We start from the raw sequence: 23,541 nt of genomic DNA on the forward strand, positions 1-23,541 counted from the left end.
CGGATTGTACAGATGTGATTGTATGGTGCGGAGAGGCGAATCTTCACCCAGAATTCAATACTGAGAGCAGGAAAGACCTGATTGTGTCCTGTGTACACCCCTCCCCCTCCCCTCCATACTACTGGGGAGGAAAGGGTTACTGAGCAGCTCTGCCCATTGGACTCTACCATTCCACACATGGGGGGGGGAATCATCCGATCACTCCCAGTACAGACTGGAATGAGCAATGTGAGTCCCCTCCCCCCACTCCATGGTTCATTCCACCCTGGGAGAGGATCATGGCCGATCATTGAGGTACAGAGCACAAAACACCCAACAAAATATACAAATAACAACATACCGATACATAATATATCATCACATAATACAATGTAACATCCCACCGATACATAATATATAATACAATGTAACATCCCACCGATACATAATATATAATACAATGTAACATCCCACCGATACATAATATATAATACAATGTAACATCACACCGATACATAATATATAATACAATGTAACATCACACCGATACATAATATATAATACAATGTAACATCACACCGATACATAATATATCATCATATAATACAATGTAACATCACACCGATACATAATATATAATACAATGTAACATCACACCGATACATAATATATAATACAATGTAACATCCCACCGATACATAATATATAATACAATGTAACATCCCACCGATACATAATATATAATACAATGTAACATCACACCGATACATAATATATAATACAATGTAACATCGCACCGATACATAATATATAATACAATGTAACATCACACCGATACATAATATATAATACAATGTAACATCACACCGATACATAATATATAATACAATGTAACATCACACCGATACATAATATATAATACAATGTAACATCACACCGATACATAATATATAATACAATGTAACATCACACCGATACATAATATATCATCATATAATACAATGTAACATCACACCGATACATAATATATAATACAATGTAACATCGCACCGATACATAATATATAATACAATGTAACATCACACCGATACATAATATATAATACAATGTAACATCGCACCGATACATAATATATAATACAATGTAACATCCCACCGATACATAATATATAATACAATGTAACATCCCACCGATACATAATATATCATCACATAATACAATGTAACATCACACCGATACATAATATATAATACAATGTAACATCACACCGATACATAATATATAATACAATGTAACATCCCACCGATACATAATATATAATACAATGTAACATCGCACCGATACATAATATATAATACAATGTAACATCGCACCGATACATAATATATAATACAATGTAACATCACACCGATACATAATATATAATACAATGTAACATCCCACCGATACATAATATATCATCACATAATACAATGTAACATCACACCGATACATAATATATAATACAATGTAACATCACACCGATACATAATATATAATACAATGTAACATCACACCGATACATAATATATAATACAATGTAACATCCCACCGATACATAATATATAATACAATGTAACATCACACCGATACATAATATATAATACAATGTAACATCCCACCGATACATAATATATAATACAATGTAACATCCCACCGATACATAATATATAATACAATGTAACATCACACCGATACATAATATATAATACAATGTAACATCCCACCGATACATAATATATAATACAATGTAACATCACACCGATACATAATATATAATACAATGTAACATCCCACCGATACATAATATATAATACAATGTAACATCCCACCGATACATAATATATAATACAATGTAACATCACACCGATACATAATATATAATACAATGTAACATCACACCGATACATAATATATAATACAATGTAACATCACACTGATCTCACTGATACAACAATCACAGAAAGCAAAACATTCACACTAAATAATAACACAAATACAAAACAAACAATCACATCTTCAATAATAAATACAAAGATTCCTCCACATCACATCATTCATCTCCACCATAGACCATCACTGCAATCCGATCATCACACATACACCGTATACAAGGACAGCGATACAAACTATCACCAGGGTCATAATAACGTCACAGCGATACAATATGACATCACAGCGATACAATATGACATCACAGCGGCGATACAATATGACATCACAGAAAAACAAAACATTGCACTGATAATAACATTGGGGTTTATTTTAAAAGCAAATTCACTCAGCACTACAAGTGCACTTGGAAGTTCAGTCGCTTTAGATTCAAGGGGAAGATCTGAAGTGAGGGGGAAGCTCTGCTGATTTTATCATCCAATCGTGTACAAGCTAAAATACTGTCCTCCTCAGATCTACAGCGACTTATAATACAAAGTGGATTTGCTTTTAGTAAATAAACCCCAATATACAATACGTGTGTGTGTGTGTGTGTGTGTGGGGGGGGGGGGGGGGGGGCACCTAACATTCCTCAGTCCTAGTCCCTGAGATGAATGCTCTGACAACACCTGAATGTCTGTGTCTGATTTTTGGAAAGGGGCGGGGCTGGTCACACGCTCCACGTGCAGAGCCTGCCAGGAAGACGGTGCAGCGCTAATCACAGGCACTGAGACGTTGCCCCCGATATGCGGCTGCAGAGATCGGGAAATGTCTCACTGCCTGTGATTAGCACAGCGCTGCGCCGACTTCCTGGCGGGCTCTGCATGTGGAGCATGCGAACACACCACAGCTCATCATTAGCCTTCACCATATCTACATGTTACAAATCACGCCCTAGTCATACATGCCACGGATCACGCCGTAGTCATACATGCCACGGATCACGCCGTAGTCATACATGCCACGGATCACGCAGTAGTCATACATGCCATTGATCACGCCGTAGTCATACATGCCACGGATCACACCGTAGTCATACATGCCACGGATCACACCGTAGTCATACATGCCACGGATCACACCGTAGTCATACATGCCACGGATCACGCCGTAGTCATACATGCCACAGATCACGCCGTAGCCATACATGCCACGGATCACGCCGTAGCCATACATGCCACAGATCACGCCATAGCCATACATGCCACGGATCACGCCGTAGCCATACATGCCACAGATCACGCCGTAGCCATACATGCAACGGATCACGCTGTAGTCATACATGCCACAGATCACGCCGTAGCCATACATGCAACGGATCACGCAGTAGTCATACATGCCACGGATCACGCGGTAGTCATACATGCCACAGATCACGCCGTAGCCATACATGCCACAGATCACGCTGTAGCCATACATGCCACAGATCACGCCATAGTCATACATGCCACGAATCACGCCGTAGTCATACATGCCATGAATCACGCCATAGTCATACATGCCACGGATCACGCCGTAGTCATACATGCCATGGATCACGCCGTAGTCATACATGCCACGGATCACGCCGTAGTCATACATGCCACGGATCACGCCGTAGTCATACATGCCATGGATCACGCCTTAGTCATACATGCCACTGATCACGCTGTAGTCATACATTCCACGGATCACGCCGTAGTCATACATGCCACAGATCACGCCGTAGTCATACATGCCACAGATCACGCCGTAGTCATACATGTCACAGATCACGCGGTAGTCATACATGGCATGGATCACGCAGTAGTCATACATGCCTCGGATTACACGGTAGTTATACATGCCATGGATCACACCATAGTCATACATGCCACGAATCACGCCATAGTCATACATGCCATGGATCATGCCGTAGTCACATCTTTGTAGTGTTAGCACAGCAGTATGCTGTGGAGGCAAACGATCGCATACACTGTACTTCCATTCTTCTGGCCTTGTGCCGGGATCTGAGAGGACTAAACTGCACCGGACGTGACATTTCCGGCCCACCCGGGAGTAGATTTGCCACCTCAAACCTGAACACATATGAATTACACGGGTTCTGAAGGCTCATGTAATGCAGATGAGGCTCCAAGTGAGTTTAATGACCACCTAAATCAGCCACAGAAGACGTGTAATTCATATGTGTTCGGGTTGGTGGCGACTCTACTCCCGGGAGCCCCCGGTGCCCCATGCCTCTGGCTGTACAAGGGAATGGCTGTATGGGGGTCACACTCTTGTAAATGCCAATACTTCTGTCCTCCAACGTTTATCTGCACCTACAATGTATTCCCCAATACCAAACCCCCACATTCGGGAAGTACGTCACACACACATGTGCATATTGGGGAGGGTAGGAATCCGGTCAGGAGGAAAAGTAGGCCAACATCCCACAACCAACTGAAGAGCAGAAAGGAAACCCCCCGAAGGGACTTTTTAGTCCCCCAGATACATGTGTGGGCAGATGATGAGGCTTCTGTGCATCGGTAGAAATCCGGCCCCATTCAGACATTGACCTGTATGGCCGGCCGGACACAGCCCCCGCTCAGCGGATTTCCATCCTCTCACCATCCGTGTTCATCAGGCCGTCCATCACGGGTGCCCAGCTTGTGGCCCTCCAGCTGTTCCGGACATTCTTGTCCCATCAGGCCTCTGCCTTTGGGAGTCATGCTTGCAACTGCCAGCAGCTTGCAATGCCTCATGGGAGTTCAGCAACAGTTGAAGGGCCACAGTCTGAGACCCCCCCCCCGGCTCTTTAAGGGGATTTAAATGCCAGGAGGTAGGGCCTACATGAGAAGGGGGAAAGCGGACATCTTACTACACCCACCGGAGTTTTGCATTTTACACTTATTTTCAACAGTAAAGTGAGTTTTTATGGTGAAATACATGACTTAGAACCCTGTCTGATTGCTTGGATGTTGAATTTTAAAAGCAGCAGCAAGCCTGATCACCTCACAGGTTTCCTGATCTGACAGAACATCTCTGCTTTTAAAATTCAGTTAAAGAGGAAGTAAACCCTTCCAAACAACTTGGACCTATAGGTAAGCCTAGATTAAGGCTTACCTGTAGGTCCAAGCAATATCTCCTAAACCTATATGGTTTAGGAGATATTTGCCCGAAAATGGGCACCGCTGTCTACGGCGCATGCGCCGTAGACAGCGGCGCGCAGGCGCACTAAATGCGGCAAATCCAAGAATGGATTTGCCTAATTTGTCGACTCCCGTGCGCATGCGCGGGAGTGACGTCATCGCGGCTTCGCCGTATGGCAGCGGCGGAGCTGCGAGACTCGACTCCCGTGCGCATGCGCGGGAGTGATGTCATCGCGGCTGCGCCGCTGTGATTCGTCGGAGCTGCGAGACGCCACCAGCAACATGGATGCGGCGGACTACAGGGGACAGCGGCGACTTCGCTGGCTCCTGTGTCAGGTAAGTGACACATAATGAGCTACTATGCGATGCATAGTAGTCCATTATGCCTTACCTTTGCAGGGAAAAAAAGAGGAAGTAAACCCATCAGGGTTTACTTCCTCTTTAAATAAGTGTAAAATGCAAAACTCCAGTGGGTGTACCAAGATGTCCGCTTTCTTCCTTCTCACTGTCTCCTTACTATGGAGGAGTGCGGGGTGTACCAAGATGTCCGATTTCTCCCTTCTCACTGTATCCTTACTATAGAGGAGTGCGGGGTGTACCAAGATGTCCACTCCCCCCCCCCCCCCCCCACCCTTCTCATGTATCCTTACGATGGAGAAGTGTGGGGTGTACCAAAATGGCGACAACTGAATGTCAATTCCATTACCATTTCTGATTTGTCGCCATATCTGACGGAACACCAGACTTTCAGATCATGTGACCGCTGTGATTGGCTGTCACAGTAGTCACATGATTGGAAGCTCCCAATCACAAGTAATATAATGGAGAGCTGCCTGTGACGGTGTGTTGGGAGCAGGCAGTGAGCGCACCCCCAACACTTAAAACTCATTCCCCATTGACATGTATATATATATATATATATATATGTGTGTGTGTGTGCACGGCCGGCAGGAACAGGTTAACCACTTGCCACAAATCGCCGTAGCTGTTCATCGGCACCTTGACACTAAATACCTTTGTTATGACAGCAGATAGCTACCATAACCCCGCTATTTTCAGAAACCGCGGGGGCGGTCCTCTTTAAGGTAAAAGTGGTCTCTGTGGCAAGATCACTTTTATCAGGGTTGGGAGAGGTGCCCCCCCCCCTCCCGCCGCGCTCTGGTCGTCTCCGCCGCTTGCCGGAGCAGCCGGTAGCGGTGGAGACGTTTCCTCTGAGAGGCCTGGAACCGAGTGATGGAATGATGGGCCCCCCCACTCGGCTCCATACCATTGGATGATGTCAAGCATCACTTCCGCCCAATGATCTTAAAGGGGGAATTTTTTTTTTTGGAAAAAAATAAATGCCCCGCAACTGCATGCTTTGCAGTCATGGCCAGGTCAGGGGGTGGGCATGAGGGGGACCGGCTTCCCTGGTATCATGTGAGGTTGGGGGAGGGGAGGTGCACTATGAAGGGATTGTGAGGGGGAGGGGATTTGTGTTGGGAGGAGGGGTTGGGGGGGGGGGGCAGCAAGGGATGAGAATTATTCTAGGAAGGGGAAATTAGGGTGTGTGTGTGCTAGGATTAGTGATTCAGGGGCGATTTGTTTTGGGAGGGGGATTGAAATACAGGATTTGTGCTGGGAGGGGGGATTGGGGGGGGGGGGTTGTGCTAGAAGAGGTGATATGGTAGAGGGAGGAGGAAATTTGTGCTAGTAGGGATGATTTGGTGGGTATTTGTGCTGGGGGGGCAGGTGGGGGATTTGGAGTTGAGGGGGGTGTATATTATGAGGGGAAATTTGAGGGGTGGTGGATTTGTGATAGGAGGGGTGCCTTTTTGGGGGGGGTTGTGCTGGGGGATGGAGGGTGATTGAGGGGGCAGAGATTGTGCTGGGAGAGGTGATTTCAGCAGGGGGGGGGGGGGAATTTGCCCTGGGAAGAAGGAGAATTTATGCTGGGGCGTAATCATGCAGATTAGTACCACTATTTTTGGGGGGCGGGGGGGGATTCTTGTTGACACATAATGCTCATCCTGGACTGGTAAATAGGACGTATTTACCGGGCCCTTCCCCTTGCTCTCCACCCTCAACTGATCCCTATGTGCCCACAGATGCTGGTGGGGGAGGAAGAAGAGGGAAGCCGGAAGCACTGTGTAGGGGGGTGGGGTGCGCAGACAGCGGGTGGAAGGGGCAGATATTAGAACCAATTGCTCCCAAAAGGGAGAAAACCAGCAGAGGAATCCACAAGAGCCACAAGGCAGCACAGCCGGCGCTCCTGCTTGGCAAGTGCCCGGGCCCCCCTTTTAAGCTAATGGGACCCCAAGCCCGGTACAGCAGGGCCAGCTGTGCTGCCTTATCAGTGGCCTTGCTTGGGCCCCAGTAGAGGGAGCATTGATTTGTAAAGGGTCCCTTATTTTTAGAAAAGTCCAGTGGTCTCATGCAACTCGTCCTTGGTCTCTGATGGTCTCCTATAACATGACTTCCATCTCCAACCCAATCTAGTAGAATATTCTCCACCCATTCCTGTAGAATATAGCAGGCTTGGACCGACTCTGGCCTGGTCAATATGTCAGCCCCTAATGTAATATCTTCAGTCCATGACAGTTTTCTGTAGCATTACGTGTAATAAATATTATATGTGGCCCTTTGGGAACTTTAGGGTCCGCATTTTAGGACCCCTTTTCCATACAAGTTGACCACCACTGCTCTAGCCCCTGTATCACTACAGTAACGATGTAGAAGAGGCTACGGGACAAGGGGTGGGCAGGAGGGGCGGTTGCCCTGAGCACTGTGGTGTCATGTGAGGTGGGGGGGTACCACAAGGAGATTAGGGGGAAGGAATTTGTGTTAAAAAGGGGAATTTGGGGGGCTTCAGGGGGGTAAGAATTGTTTTAGGAGGGCAAATTTAGGGAGGGTGTGCTAGGAGTTGTGATTTGGGGGGGATTTGTGTTGGGAGTGGGGGGGTGGGGAAAGAGGATCTGTGTTAGGAGGGGGGATTTGTGCTATAAGAGTAAAATGGTAGAGGAGAAATATTTTTGGGAGGGATTTGTGCTAGTAGGGATGATTGAGGGGTATATGTGCTGGGAGGGAAAATTTGTTGGGGGGGGGGTTGTGCTAGGTTGGGGGATTAGGGGAGCGGGATTTGTGCTGGAATGGGGGATTTGGAGTCGGGGGGGGAGAGTATTTGTGCATGAAGGGGGGTATTTGTGCTGGGGCATATTGGGATACAAAGGGTTTGAGCTGGGGTGATGGGGGGGCAGAGATTTGTGCTGGGAGGGGGGAATTCAGCAAGGGGGGCAGATTTGTACAGGGAGAAGGGGGTAATTTATGCTTAGGGGTTTAGCATACAGATAAGTGCTTGATTTTTTGGAGGGAGAGGGAATTTTCACTGACAAATAATGCCCATACATCTTGGGGGGGGGGAGGGGGCACAATTGGGCATGTCCGCCCTGGTCTCTAAATGACCTTGTCCCGCCACTGATTGCAGCACAGCAGCAGATGCAATGGAAAGTGTCGAGTGGTGAACATTCTCCAGTTACCAGAACTTGGAAGCAACTCTTACACCACCACCAAATGCTACTGATAGGAAGGCAAAACCAGTGCCTGGTGATGGGACACTCTGATGTAAGGGGGCTGGTGATGGGACACTCTGTAAGGGGGCTGGTGATGGGACACTCTGATGTAAGGGGGCTGGTGATGGGACACTCTGATGTAAGGGGGTGCTGATGGGACACTCTGATGTAAGGGGTTGGTGATGGGACACTCTGATGTAAGGGGGCTGGTGATGGGACACTCTGATGTAAGGGGGGTGGTGATGGGACACTCTGATGTAAGGGGGCTGGTGATGGGACACTCTGATGTAAGGGGGCTGGTGATGGGACACTCTGATGTAAGGGGGCTGCTGATGGGACACTCTGATGTAAGGGAGTGCTGATGGGACACTCTGATGTAAGGGGGCTGGTGATGGGACACTCTGATGTAAGGGGGGTGGTGATGGGACACTCTGATGTAAGGGGGCTGGTGATGGGACACTCTGATGTAAGGGGGCTGGTGATGGGACACTCTGATGTAAGGGGGCTGCTGATGGGACACTCTGATGTAAGGGGGTGCTGATGGGACACTCTGGTGTAAGGGGCTGGTGATGGGACACTCTGATGTAAGGGGGCTGGTGATGGGACACTCTGATGTAAGGGGCTGGTGATGGGACACTCTGATGTAAGGGGGCTGGTGATGGGACACTCTGATGTAAGGGGGTGCTGATGGGACACTCTGATGTAAGGGGTTGGTGATGGGACACTCTGATGTAAGGGGGCTGGTGATGGGACACTCTGATGTAAGGGGGGTGGTGATGGGACACTCTGATGTAAGGGGGCTGGTGATGGGACACTCTGATGTAAGGGGGCTGGTGATGGGACACTCTGATGTAAGGGGGCTGCTGATGGGACACTCTGATGTAAGGGAGTGCTGATGGGACACTCTGATGTAAGGGGGCTGGTGATGGGACACTCTGATGTAAGGGGGCTGCTGATGGGACACTCTGATGTAAGGGAGTGCTGATGGGACACTCTGATGTAAGGGGTCTGGTGATGGGACACTCTGATGTAAGGGGGCTGGTGATGGGACACTCTGTAAGGGGGCTGGTGATGGGACACTCTGATGTAAGGGGCTGGTGATGGGACACTCTGATGTAAGGGGGCTGGTGATGGGACACTCTGATGTAAGGGGGTGCTGATGGGACACTCTGATGTAAGGGGTTGGTGATGGGACACTCTGATGTAAGGGGGCTGGTGATGGGACACTCTGATGTAAGGGGGGTGGTGATGGGACACTCTGATGTAAGGGGGCTGGTGATGGGACACTCTGATGTAAGGGGGCTGGTGATGGGACACTCTGATGTAAGGGGGCTGCTGATGGGACACTCTGATGTAAGGGAGTGCTGATGGGACACTCTGATGTAAGGGGGCTGGTGATGGGACACTCTGATGTAAGGGGGCTGCTGATGGGACACTCTGATGTAAGGGAGTGCTGATGGGACACTCTGATGTAAGGGGGCTGGTGATGGGACACTCTGATGTAAGGGGGCTGGTGATGGGACACTCTGATGTAAGGGGGTGCTGATGGGACACTCTGGTGTAAGGGGGCTGCTGATGGGACACTCTGATGTAAGGGAGTGCTGATGGGACACTCTGATGTAAGGGGTCTGGTGATGGGACACTCTGATGTAAGGGGGCTGGTGATGGGACACTCTGTAAGGGGGCTGGTGATGGGACACTCTGATGTAAGGGGCTGGTGATGGGACACTCTGATGTAAGGGGGCTGGTGATGGGACACTCTGATGTAAGGGGGTGCTGATGGGACACTCTGATGTAAGGGGTTGGTGATGGGACACTCTGATGTAAGGGGGCTGGTGATGGGACACTCTGATGTAAGGGGGGTGGTGATGGGACACTCTGATGTAAGGGGGCTGGTGATGGGACACTCTGATGTAAGGGGGCTGGTGATGGGACACTCTGATGTAAGGGGGCTGCTGATGGGACACTCTGATGTAAGGGAGTGCTGATGGGACACTCTGATGTAAGGGGGCTGGTGATGGGACACTCTGATGTAAGGGGGCTGCTGATGGGACACTCTGATGTAAGGGAGTGCTGATGGGACACTCTGATGTAAGGGGGCTGGTGATGGGACACTCTGATGTAAGGGGGCTGGTGATGGGACACTCTGATGTAAGGGGGTGCTGATGGGACACTCTGGTGTAAGGGGGCTGCTGATGGGACACTCTGATGTAAGGGAGTGCTGATGGGACACTCTGATGTAAGGGGGCTGGTGATGGGACACTCTGATGTAAGGGGGTGGTGATGGGACACTCTGATGTAAGGGGGCTGCTGATGGGACACTCTGATGTAAGGGGGTGGTGATGGGACACTCTGATGTAAGGGGGTGCTGATGGGACACTCTGATGTAAGGGGGCTGGTGATGGGACACTCTGATGTAAGGGGGCTGGTGATGGGACACTCTGTTGTAAGGGGGCTGGTGATGGGACACTCTGATGTAAGGGGGCTGGTGATGGGACACTCTGTTGTAAGGGGGCTGGTGATGGGACAATCTGATGTAAGGGGACTGGTGATGGGACACTCTGATGTAAGGGGGCTGCTGATGGGACACTCTGATGTAAGGGAGTGCTGATGGGACACTCTGATGTAAGGGGGCTGGTGATGGGACACTCTGATGTAAGGGGGCTGGTGATGGGACACTCTGATGTAAGGGGGTGCTGATGGGACACTCTGGTGTAAGGGGGCTGGTGATGGGACACTCTGATGTAAGGGAGTGCTGATGGGACACTCTGATGTAAGGGGGCTGGTGATGGGACACTCTGATGTAAGGGGGTGGTGATGGGACACTCTGATGTAAGGGGGCTGCTGATGGGACACTCTGATGTAAGGGGGTGGTGATGGGACACTCTGATGTAAGGGGGTGCTGATGGGACACTCTGATGTAAGGGGGCTGGTGATGGGACACTCTGATGTAAGGGGGCTGGTGATGGGACACTCTGTTGTAAGGGGGCTGGTGATGGGACACTCTGATGTAAGGGGGCTGGTGATGGGACACTCTGATGTAAGGGAGCTGCTGAAGGGAAACACTCTGATGTAAGGGGGCCGGTGATGGGACACTCTGATGTAAGGGGGTGCTGATGGGACACTCTGATGTAAGGGGGCCGGTGATGGGACACTCTGATGTAAGGGGGTGCTGATGGGACACTCTGATGTAAGGGGGTGCTGATGGGACACTCTGATGTTAGAGGGTGCTGATGGGACACTCTGATGTAAGGGGACTGGTGATGGGACACTCTGATGTAAGGGGCTGGTGATGGGACACTCTGATGTAAGGGAGCTGCTGATGGGACACTCTGATGTAAGGGGGTGCTGATGGGACACTCTGATGTAAGGGGGTGCTGATGGGACACTCTGATGTAAGGGGACTGGTGATGGGACACTCTGATGTAAGGGGCTGGTGATGGGACACTCTGATGTAAGGGAGCTGCTGATGGGACACTCTGATGTAAGGGGGCTGGTGATGGGACACTCTAATGTAGGGGGGGTGCTGATGGGACACTCTGATGTAAGGGGGTGGTGATGGGACACTCTGATGTAAGGGGGCTGGTGATGGGACACTCTGATGTAAGGGGGCTGGTGATGGGACACTCTGATGTAAGCGGGTGCTGATGGGCCACTCAAAATGTAAGTGGGCCGATCTGGATGAAGTCCAGGGCCAAATTTCTGTCCCAGTCCAGCCCTGACAGAGCGGACGACCAGAACATGCAAAATCCTGGAAGTGGTGGGTTTTCGAGTGGCTTCAGGAGGAGATTAATGCATTCCAGTTGTTGATACTTCTTGATACACATTTCGTAACTAGTGGTTTGAGGGTGAGCACCAAGTTCTTTCCAAGGGTTTGGGTACTTTTTAGGAAGAACTTTCCCGTTATAAAATAACTTTTGTGGTAGAATACATAATCCCAGTATTCTAGCAGCAATATATTAATTATTTTTTTAATCTTTTCTCTGATTGATACAGGTTGTAAATTTGGCCCGGCAATGTACAAACATCGGGGCTTGAAGACTGCATCACTGGAAGTGCCCGTTCCAGAACATACAGCCCACTCTAGAGTCTAACCGGATCACTAGAGATCAGCTCCACACGCCAACATTCCATCATGTAAGAGTTGATGATTTACACCCAGCATGGCTTTACATTTGTCTCCGAGAGGAAGGCCGACCACCAGGGCTGCCACACAGAGTACCGAGATGCCTTCTAACAAGAAGAACCAGGCAGCGGAGACCGAGTCCAGCCCCAACCTCCATCCAGCAGCTGATCCAAACGATGTGGACTTTGTGAAAGTTCAGTGTCCTGCAAAAGATGGAAGCAACTTCAAAAAAGTCCCTGAAATTGAAATCAAATTGGAGTCAAGTGATGAGGAAGAGGACAGGTCTGAAGAAGGTTCCACTTGTTCGGCTCCTCCTGACAAAAGGAAAAATGGACCCAGTACACCTTACAATGTATTCTCCACTGTACAGGGAAAAGGACACTGTGGGGACGATGGAATTCTCTCTTCAATGATGCGTCCAATCAGAAAGAGAAAGTCCACCTCGGAGGTCTGGCAGTTTTTCTCCCGTAACCCCACCAACATCACCAGAGCCATATGTGGACTTTGTAAAATGAGTGTCAGCCGAGGGAAGCTCGGGGGTAATTTTGGGACCACGGCCCTGAAGCGCCACCTAGAATGCAAACATCCACAGGAATGGGCCCAGCGGACGTCCATGAGGCTGCAGAGAGCGGAGCTGGAGGAAGAAGAAAAGGAAACCTTTGAGGGTGATGAGGAGAAGGATGAGTCCTATCAAAGTCCAGCCCCCGATGCCCCATCCTGCCTACCCAGTGCCCAACATGCTGCTCAGAAAGGTGTACAAACTAAGTATTGCTCTTTTCTACCTTCTCAGGATCCCAGTTCACCAAAAACATATGAGATCATTGATTCCAGCGAAGAAGAGGAAGAAAGAGGGGAACAAACTCTAGGACAGCTTGAAGAAGACAACGAAAGGAAAAGAAAGAAATTGGAGGACATTGATAAGGTAACCCTTCCAAATGGCCATTTCGCTATTGACACAGGAGATCCTTCCAGTGCTTCGCTTGGCCTTGAATACGCCCAGCCTTCAAGTTCCCTAACTTTTACAATCCCAGACTATTCCGCCGTGCCTCTAGGAGCCCGTCGAAGGAAATCCATTTCTGCCGTATGGCAGTTTTTCTGCCTTGACCGCACCAACATCTGCAGAGCCATCTGCACGTTATGCCAGACAAGCGTCAGCCGCGGCAAAATGGGTGGACATTTTGGGACCTCGGCACTGATGAGACATCTCGAGGGGAAACATCCCATAGAGTGGGGGAGGGGGAAGTTTAACAAACTGAACATTGCCAACACCATAGAGGTGGAGGATGAGGAAGATGAAGACATGGACGAGTCAGCTATGTATCCAGATTTTCCTTTCGGCAATTATGGACCGGCAGATCTCACTTTGTATTCTAATATGCCAGAAGCTATAAACCAAATACATTATAATATGCCAATCGAGTACAACTTTGACAGTGAGGAACCTGTGATGGATGGTAGGGACGTCTCTTCACCGATGTCTCTACCATCTTTTAAAGGGAACGTTGCTGCACCAACAAACAGTAAAATGAAACCCATTGGCAGGTATCCCCCCAACCACCCGAAAGCCCAGGCATGGAACAGGAATATTACTGAGCTTCTCTGCGAATCGGCCTTACCCTACTCCTTCGTCAGCTCCAAGGCTTTTAAAAAATTCATGGGCAGAGCCGACTCGCAGTACTCCGTCCCCACAAAATCATTTTTCTCTAAGAAGGCTGTCCCTCAGCTCTATGAAGCCGTGTGCGAGAACATCGCGAGGGAGCTGAAGAGGTCATCGTGTCCGTTCATCCACATCACCGCCCACGTCTGGAGTGGTGACCTCACTTCTTACTATTTGTCTCTGACGGCACACTGGTCAGTTATGAGCCCCGAGGCCGACCAGCCTACCGAGAGGAAGTATGCCGTTCTTTGTGTTAAACGTTTTCCAAAAGAATTCACCGAAGTCAGCATTCAGCAAGAACTAATTCGGCAGGCCAACCTTTGGCTTATGTCCAACGCTTTAAGTCCTGGCTTTTTCATCTCCAATAGAGACTTTAATCTTGTTCAGGCCATCAAAGGCGCCAATTGCACCTACATCCCCTGCTTTACCCATTCCCTGAATTTGTTGGTCAAAGACTTTCTACAGAACAATCGTTACATTGCAGGAATGCTTGCCGTGGCCAGAAAAGTATGCGCCCATTTCATCCACTCTGCTAGAGCGAGGAGAATCCTTGCAGGGTTACAATACCAAAATAACTTGCCTAAGCAGTCTCTAAAACTAGAGACGGTTCCTCACTGGACTTCCACATTCTACATGCTGCAGAGGCTTCTTGAGCAGCAAAAAGCCGTCCAGGCATACTTCCTGATGCACAAAGTAGATACGGTGGACACCGTCCTCAACCCAAGTCACTGGAACCTTATGCTGTCCTTGGTGGATCTCCTGCAACCGTTCGAGATGGCCACCCGTGAGGTCAATTCCCATAACTCCTGCCTTAGCCAGGTGTTGCCAGAACTTCGTTATCTTCATATCTTCCTGAAAAAAATCAGAGGGCATTTCGAAAATACAGGGGATGCCAATGGAGTTGTCATAGCTGACAGTCTGGCCCTCAAGCTTTCTACAGATTACGGAGTCAATGAAATGTTCCAGAAGGAAGAGTATGTTCTGGCCACGTTGCTGGATCCGCGATTCAAAGGAAGGATAGAGGCCATACTGCCTCCAGAGTCAGATATTGACCACTGGAAACAGGTCCTAGTGAAGAAAGTCAAGGAGCTAATGTTGTCCTCTAACTCCTCACTCCAGGTGAGTAGGACATCTTGCCAGTTTCGGGACAGTGGAAACTCAGAGCCGGAGCTGTTTTCTGGTAAGTTGGTAGACTTAGAAGCAGGTGGGCCTCCATGGAGTAGGAACATGGCTGCCGCACCCTTAATTTACAAGGAGAAATCTTTAATCGAACACTTGGAGAGTGTAGGCCTTCTGGCATCAAAGTCTACAGGGGCCTCCTTGTCGACAGAAAGCCACTCCGCAAACGTCATGGTGGAGAACTACCTTCAGGACAATAAAACGATCGGAGCCAAAGACGACCCCCTGATCTACTGGCAGAAGAGAACGTGGCTGTGGCCGGCCTTAACCAAGCTGGCCGTCATGTACCTGACCTGCCCACCCTCCAGTATTTTTGCAGAGCGTGTTTTCAGCTCTCCTCAGACGTTTATGGACAAGCAGTGTTCTTCGGATGTCATGGAAGGAATGGAGCCCATCGTCTTTCTGAAATGTAACCTGGAGAACTTTCCTAACTACAACCCTCCCCCGCTAATCTTCTCCTCCGACAACGAAGCTGAGCAGAGTGACTCCGATGAGGCGTTTTAAAGGGGTTGTAAAGGTTCGTTTTTTATTTTCTAAATAGGTTCCTTTAAGCTAGTGCAGTGTTGGTTCACTTATCTTTTCTTTCTATTTCCCTTCTAAATGTTTTTTTTCTTTGTTTTCTTTGTCTGAATTTCTCACTTCCTGTTCCTCCTCAGTAAGCTGTTCTGGCTGACTAACCACCACTCAGATGATGGTGTGAAGTTTACTGAGGAGAAATAGGAAGTGAGATATTCAGATAAAGAAAAAAAACATTTAGAAGGGAAATCGAAGGAAAAGGTAAGTGAACCAACAATGCACTAGCTTAAAGGAACCTATTTAGAAAATAAAAAATGAACCTTTACAACCCCTTTAATGTCAATGTTGAATGTCACGAGGCAGATTAGGGAAAAACATTGCATATCGTATTAGTTATCTCTTATTACATCTTGAAGTGTTAGTGTGGTCAGGGGGAAATTTTATTAGTTGGCACAGATGAGGAATTGTACATGTTGTCGGAGTCCAAGTAGCCAAAAATTTCTCAGCGGATGTGTCCAGAGCTGGTACAGCTGCAATGAGAGATAGAATGTTTTATTTCTAGAGTTAATAAATTTCCTGTTTCTGCTTTATGATGTCATAACGACCCTGAATTCTTCATCCCAAAGAGGAGCACACTGTACAACACAAAGAACCGATAGATGAAATGACACATAATGGCCAACAGGGGGTGCTATAGTGAGTGTGGGGCCAAGATGACTGAAGGGGCCCCACTAGGGATTACATAGAGGCACAGAGTGAGCATTATATAATGCCTCTACCATGGATTACATAGAGGACCTCACATACAGCCCCCAATAGAGACCTCCACTAAGCATTATATAACGCTCTCACTAGGGAACACATAGTGGTCCCCACTAGGGATTACATAGAAATCCTGCTACGAAATTACTTGGCACCCCCACTAGATATATAATCCCTAGTTAAGGCCAACATGTAATCTCTAGTGTGGACTGCTAAATCCACACTAGAGATTACATGGTGGCCCCACTAGGGATTTACATAGAGGACCCCACTAGGGACTACACAGCACCCCCCCCCCCAGGGATTACATAGCACCACCACTAGGGATTATATAGAGGCCCCCCACTAGGGATTACATAGAGGCCCACCACCAGAGATTACATAGAGGCCCACCACCAGAGATTACATAGAGACCCCCCACTAGGGATAACATAGAGGTCCCCCACTAGGGATAACATAGAGACCCCCACTAAGGATTACATAGAGGCCCCCCACTAGGGATTACATTGAGGCCCCCCACTAGGGATTACATAGAGGCCCCCTACTAGGGATTACATAGAGGCCCCCCACTAGGGATTACATCGAGGCCCCCACTCGAGATCACATAGAGGCCCCCGCTAGGGATTACATCGAGGCCCCCACTAGGGATTATATTAAGGCCCCCAATAGGGATTAGAGGCCCCTACTAGGGATTAAATAGGGGCACCCCTTAGGGATTACATCAAGGATCCATTTGGGATTACATCGAGGCCCCCCATTAGGAATTATATAGAGGCCTCCACTAGGTATAACATTGAAGCCCCCACTAGGGATTACAGCGAGACCCCACTAGGGATTAGAGGCCTTTACTAGGGATTACATTGAGGCCACCACTAGGGATTATATAGTGGTTACCACTAGGGATTGCATCGAGGCCTCCCAACTAGGAACTACATCAAGGTCCCCACTAGGGATTATATTGAGGCCCCCACTAGAGATTAGAGGCTCCTACTAGACTAGGGATTACATCAAGGCCCCGACTAGGGATTATATAGCAGTCCCCACATGAGTTTATATACCGATCCCATAAGGGATTATATAGCAGCCCTCACTAGGGATTACAGCGAGGCCCCCACCAGAGATTACATTGAGGCCTCCACTAGAGATTACATTGAGGCCCTCACTTGGGATTACAGCAAGGCCCTCACTAGAGATTACATTTAGGCCCTCACTAGGGATTACATTGAGGCCCTCACTAGGGATTACAGTGAGGCCCCCACTAGGGATTACATTGAGGTCCCCACTAGGGATTACATTGAGGCCTCCACTAGGGATTATATAGCAGTCCCCACATGAGTTTATATACCGATCCCACAAGGGATTATATAGCGGCCACCACTAGAGATTACATTGAGGCCCCCACTAGAGATTACATTGAGGCCCCCACTAGGGATTACATTGAGGCCTCCACTAGGGATTACAGCAAGGCCCTTACTAGAGATTACATTGAGGCCCTCACTAGGGATTACATTGAGGCCCTCACTAGGGATTACATTGAGGCCTCCACTAGGGATTACAGCAAGGCCCTTACTAGGGATTACATTGAGGCCCCCACTAGGGATTACATTGAGGCCTCCACTAGGGATTACAGCAAGGCCCTTACTAGAGATTACATTGAGGCCCTCACTAGGGATTACATTGAGGCCCTCACTAGGGATTACAGTGAGGCCCCCACTAGGGATTACATTGAGGTCCCCACTAGGGATTACATTGAGGCCTCCACTAGGGATTATATAGCAGTCCCCACATGAGTTTATATACCGATCCCACAAGGGATTATATAGCGGCCCCCACTAGAGATTACATTGAGGCCCCCACTAGGGATTACATTGAGGCCCCCACTAGGGATTACATTGAGGCTCCCACTAGGGATTACATTGAGGCCTCCACTAGGGATTACATTGAGGCCTCCACTAGGGATTACATTGAGGCCTCCACTAGGGATTAGAGCGAGGCCTCCACTAGAGATTACTTTGAGGCCTCCACTAGAGATTACATGGAGGCCTCCACTAGAGATTATATAGCAGTCCCCACATGAGTTTATTGACCAATCCCACAAGGGATTATATAGAGGACCCTACTAGGTATACATAGCACCCCCACTAGGGATGATATATTAAACAAGCTGCACCTCAGCAGTTTCTCTGACATCTTAGGGTGTTGGGGACACTGAGCTCTGTACATTGCCGGGTTTCCAGCTGACTTCCTTGCAGATCTTCAGCGGACGGCTCGGTCCTTCCCGCTGGCTGAGCAGAACTGACTGCAATGTGGGAGGATCTGATTCATTATCACCACCTGAGCAGTGTCAGTGTTGTCATATGACATCCGACAGCCTCCACATTCCACTTGTATCCAGTCTCAGCAATGGCGGAGATGGGGGCCACGGCGCGGGTCCTGGGTCTCTGGCCTCCACAGGCTGCCCAGTCCTATCACTGGTCACCAGGGAGTCTGTGCTCTATACAGAGAGGAATACTAAATACAACTCCGCACAAAACACTCATAGACACAAAAACATGTCTGCCGTCCTACCCACTGAAAGATTATGTATTCTGTTCAGTTGGTCTTGTGATTTAGACACCTCTGCCACACTGCACAGCCTGGTCAGTGATTCCAATACTTTTCAGCTTCCTGTGTCACCTGATGACAGTTCACTGACCAATGAGAGGGCTGAAAGCAGAAAGACGGAACAGAAAGAAGCAAGAAAACCCTCTGGAAGGTAAATCGATATACTGTATATATGTATACTATCATCTGATATATCTATCTATATACACAGGCTGGGAAGGGGATAACATGTAGGGCAATCAATGGGTTAAATGTGTGCCTAACAAGTGTTTTCTCACTGTGGGGGAGGTGCTTTTACTAAGGGAAGACATAGATCCTGTACTTGCTTTGCAGGAACACAGGATCAATGTCTTCCACACTGACAGAATGGAGAACTGCCTTGTTTACATAGGCAGACCACTAGGCGAGTCTGCCAGATCCGCTGATTGGCTCTGACACCCAGAAATGCAGGATCATGTATATACGTGATCCGGCGCAGAGCAACCCCCCTGTAGCAGTAAATCTGCTATCAGGCAATCGGAAACTGGTAAAGATCATCAGCATTATGATAACTCACAGGCAGGGGGCACTCTATCATGGCTCTGCCAGCATTATGATAAGTCACAGGCAGGGGGCGCTCTATCATGGCTCTGTCAGCATTATGATAACTCACAGGCAGGGGGCGCTCTATCATGGCTCTGTCAGCATTATGATAACTCACAGGCAGGGGGCGCTCTATCATGGCTCTGTCAGCATTATGATAAGTCACAGGCAGGGGGCGCTCTATCATGGCTCTGTCAGCATTATGATAACTCACAGGCAGGGGGCGCTCTATCATGGCTCTGTCAGCATTATGATAACTCACAGGCAGGGGGCGCTCTATCATGGCTCTGTCAGCATTATGATAAGTCACAGGCAGGGGGCGCTCTATCATGGCTCTGTCAGCATTATGATAACTCACAGGCAGGGGGCGCTCTATCATGGCTCTGTCAGCATTATGATAACTCACAGGCAGGGGGCGCTCTATCATGGCTCTGTCAGCATTATGATAAGTCACAGGCAGGGGGCGCTCTATCATGGCTCTGTCAGCATTATGATAAGTCACAGGCAGGGGGCGCTCTATCATGGCTCTGTCAGCATTATGATAACTCACAGGCAGGGGGCGCTCTATCATGGCTCTGTCAGCATTATGATAAGTCACAGGCAGGGGGCGCTCTATCATGGCTCTGTCAGCATTATGATAAGTCACAGGCAGGGGGCGCTCTATCATGGCTCTGGCAGGCTCTGTCAGCATTATGATAACTCACAGGCAGGGAGCGCTCTATCATGGCTCTGGCAGCATTATGATAAGTCACAGGCAGGGGGTGCTCTATCATGGCTCTGGCAGCATTATGATAAATCACAGGCAGGGGGCGCTCTATCATGGCTCTGGTTGGCTCTGTCAGCATTATGATGTCACAGGCAGGGGGCGCTCTATCATGGCTCTGGCTGCGTTTGTCACAGTGTGTCACATAACATGGCTGCTGGGTGCTGATTTTGTTAACTTCTGACCAATAAGTGCCCCCCGCTGCCTGTGAGTTCTGATCCCCTCCATTATACCAGAGAGACAGACACAGTGCAATGTAGTCTATTCACAGACACCCCCAAAGCTCACCTGTGTTGAAGCCTTGAAGGCACTGGCAGCCCCCCGATTGGATCCCCTCCCCCTCTATTCCTGCTGCTGGACATCATCAGCGGAGCTCAGCTGCCTCTTTCTGCCCGTTGCCTCCGCCACTGGCCTCACAGCCTCTCAGGTCTCACTCTCTGGGCCCCGCCTACTACTGAGTGGGGAGCGGAGGAAAATGACTCTGCCGGGGAAGGAGATAAGCAGGCAGGCGGCTGGCTGGGACTTGAGCCAAGGCAGAAGAAGATGTGAGCGGAGCTGAATGGGCATGTGCTGTAAACTGAAGTAATAATCCATCCGCTCCGACCAGAACATCATCATCAGAAAGGGGCACAGATAATGGAAAAAAATACACCCCCCCTAAACTAGTAGGAGCGGGGGGGGGGGGGGGGTAATTCAGTTTTTTTTTATTCTGCACTGACTGTCTTTGAAAATTGCCCCAGTTCCTGTTGAAGTCAAATCCGGGGACAAAACCGGGGACAGACTTGGTCCGGGGACAGTGTCCTCAATCCGGGGACTGTCCCCTGAAACCGCGGACATCTGGTCACCCTAGTTTGGGGTGGTTATCATGCTGGAATACTGCCCTGCGGCCCAGTCTCTGAAGGGAGGGGTTTATGCTCTGCTTCAGTATGTCACAGGTAGGGATGAGCCGAACACCCCCGGTTTGGTTCGCACCAGAACTTTCGAACGGACCCCAAATTCGTACGAACGTTAGAACCCCATTGAAGTCTATGGGACTCGAACGTTCAAAATAAAAAGTACTAATTTTAATGGCTAATATGCAAGATATTGTTTAGGGACCCGGCATCTGCCCCAGGGGACATGGGTCAATGCCTAAAATGTTTTTAAAAACGGACGTTTTTTCGGGAGCACTGATTTTAATGACGATTAAAGTGAAATATTCCTTTAAATATGGTGCCTGGGGGGTGTCTGTAGTATGCCTGTGAAGTGCCACGTGTTTCCCGTGTTTAGAACAGTCCCTGCACAAAATGACATTAAACGGAAATAACACCATTTAAAGCTGCTTGTGGTTTTAATGTTATATCTGGTTCCTGCAATACGGATGAAAATCATTGCGAAAAATGGCATGGGTAGCCCTCCCTGCCCATTACCAGCCCCTTTGGGTCTTGTACGCATATTAAGGGGAACCCCGTACCCATATTAAAAAAAGGAAATGCGTGTGGCCCCCAGGCCCTATATACTCAGAACAGCAGTATACAGGCGGTGCAAACAAGACAGGGACTGTGTAGGTTTGTTGTGTTAAGTTGAATCTGTTTGTAATTTTGAACCGGTACATTTTTAAAGTGTAGCTCCAGTCAAAAAACTATTTTTAAGCTTTTTGGAAAACATAGGGAAGGGTTATCACCCCTGTATAATTTGTTTTGTCGTCCATCTTTTTTCATCTCACTTGCTGTTGTCTCCTTGCGTTTGCAAGTAGGAGATGTTTGTAAGTTGGATGTTTGAAAGTAGGGGCCTGCCCTATATGCTCTGCAGAAATGGCGGAACAAGGTGTTGGTTTTGCCACAACATTGTAAGCCCTCAAAGTGACTCTTGGTGGGCGCTGGAGCGCCCTGCTGTGAACGATTATATCAAGAATTGTAATTACATGCCATTGTTGAACAGTGGTAGAAAAATTGACCTTTGGTGGTTGTGGTGCTGGTGCCACAACACTATAAGTCCTCACAGTTACTCTGGGTGGGCACAGGAAGGGGCCCTCCTGTGAAATATTATATCAAGAATTGTAATTACATGTCCCTGTTAAACAGGGGCAGAAAAATTGGGCCTTAGGCACTGGCACTGGTGCCACCACACTGCAACCTCTCCCATATACTCTAGTTGTGGTGCAGGAATGAGCCCTGCTGCAAAGCATTGCATCAAAAATTGTAATTAAACGCCCCTGTTAAACAGGGGCAGAAAAATTGGGCTGGTGGCATCACCCAGAGCCAGAAATGTTCTTCCAACATATCAGCGGAGGAGGAAGAGGATAGACAATCAACATAACAGGACAGTCACTCAGCATCAGCATAGGCAGTCTTGAAGGGATGTGATATTTCAAAAAAAATTATTCGGTTACATCAGCTTCAGGTGCTTGGTAGCTGTGGGTGATCCAAGACTGATTCATCTTGATGAAGGTCAGTCGATCAACTGATTCGGTGGACAGGCGCACCCTGTGATCGGTAACAAAGCCACCAGCAGCACTGAAGGTGCGTTGCGAAAGAACGCTGGATGCAGGACAGTCCAGTAGCTCAATTGCATACTGTGCAAGCTCTGGCCAGTGATCCATCCTCAAGACCCAGTAAGCCAGAGGATTTTCGGTGGGAAAGGTGTCCAAGTCTGACCTTGCCCCTAGGTATTCCTGCACCATGTAAATCAGACGCTGGCGATGGATTCTGGAACCGATCATACCTTGGGGCTGCGGACTAGAAAATTGTCTGAAAGCATCGGTC

The 23,541-nt window shown here is 48.7% G+C and overlaps 1 protein-coding gene across 1 annotated transcript; it reads left to right on the forward strand.

Moving 5' to 3' along the window:
- Positions 1–244: 244 nt before the first annotated feature.
- Positions 245–16,676, forward strand: LOC143997804 (zinc finger BED domain-containing protein 6-like). Its single transcript, XM_077493611.1, has 2 exons — positions 245–294; positions 12,605–16,676. The coding sequence occupies exon 2, from the start codon at positions 12,772–12,774 to the stop codon at positions 16,072–16,074; it is 3,303 nt and encodes a 1,100-aa protein (XP_077349737.1). The 5' UTR covers positions 245–294; positions 12,605–12,771; the 3' UTR covers positions 16,075–16,676.
- The last annotated feature ends 6,865 nt before the right edge of the window (positions 16,677–23,541 follow it).

This window comes from Lithobates pipiens, unplaced genomic scaffold, assembly GCF_037356315.1.
Source record: "Lithobates pipiens isolate NorthernLeopardFrog02 unplaced genomic scaffold, aLitPip1_a1.2 Scaffold_19, whole genome shotgun sequence".
Taxonomy (NCBI): Eukaryota; Metazoa; Chordata; class Amphibia; order Anura; family Ranidae; genus Lithobates; species Lithobates pipiens.

Coding starts and splice junctions, on each gene's coding strand:
- LOC143997804 (XM_077493611.1), top strand. CDS start 12,772: ATGGCTTTACATTTGTCTCCGAGAGGAAGGCCGACCACCAGGGCTGCC.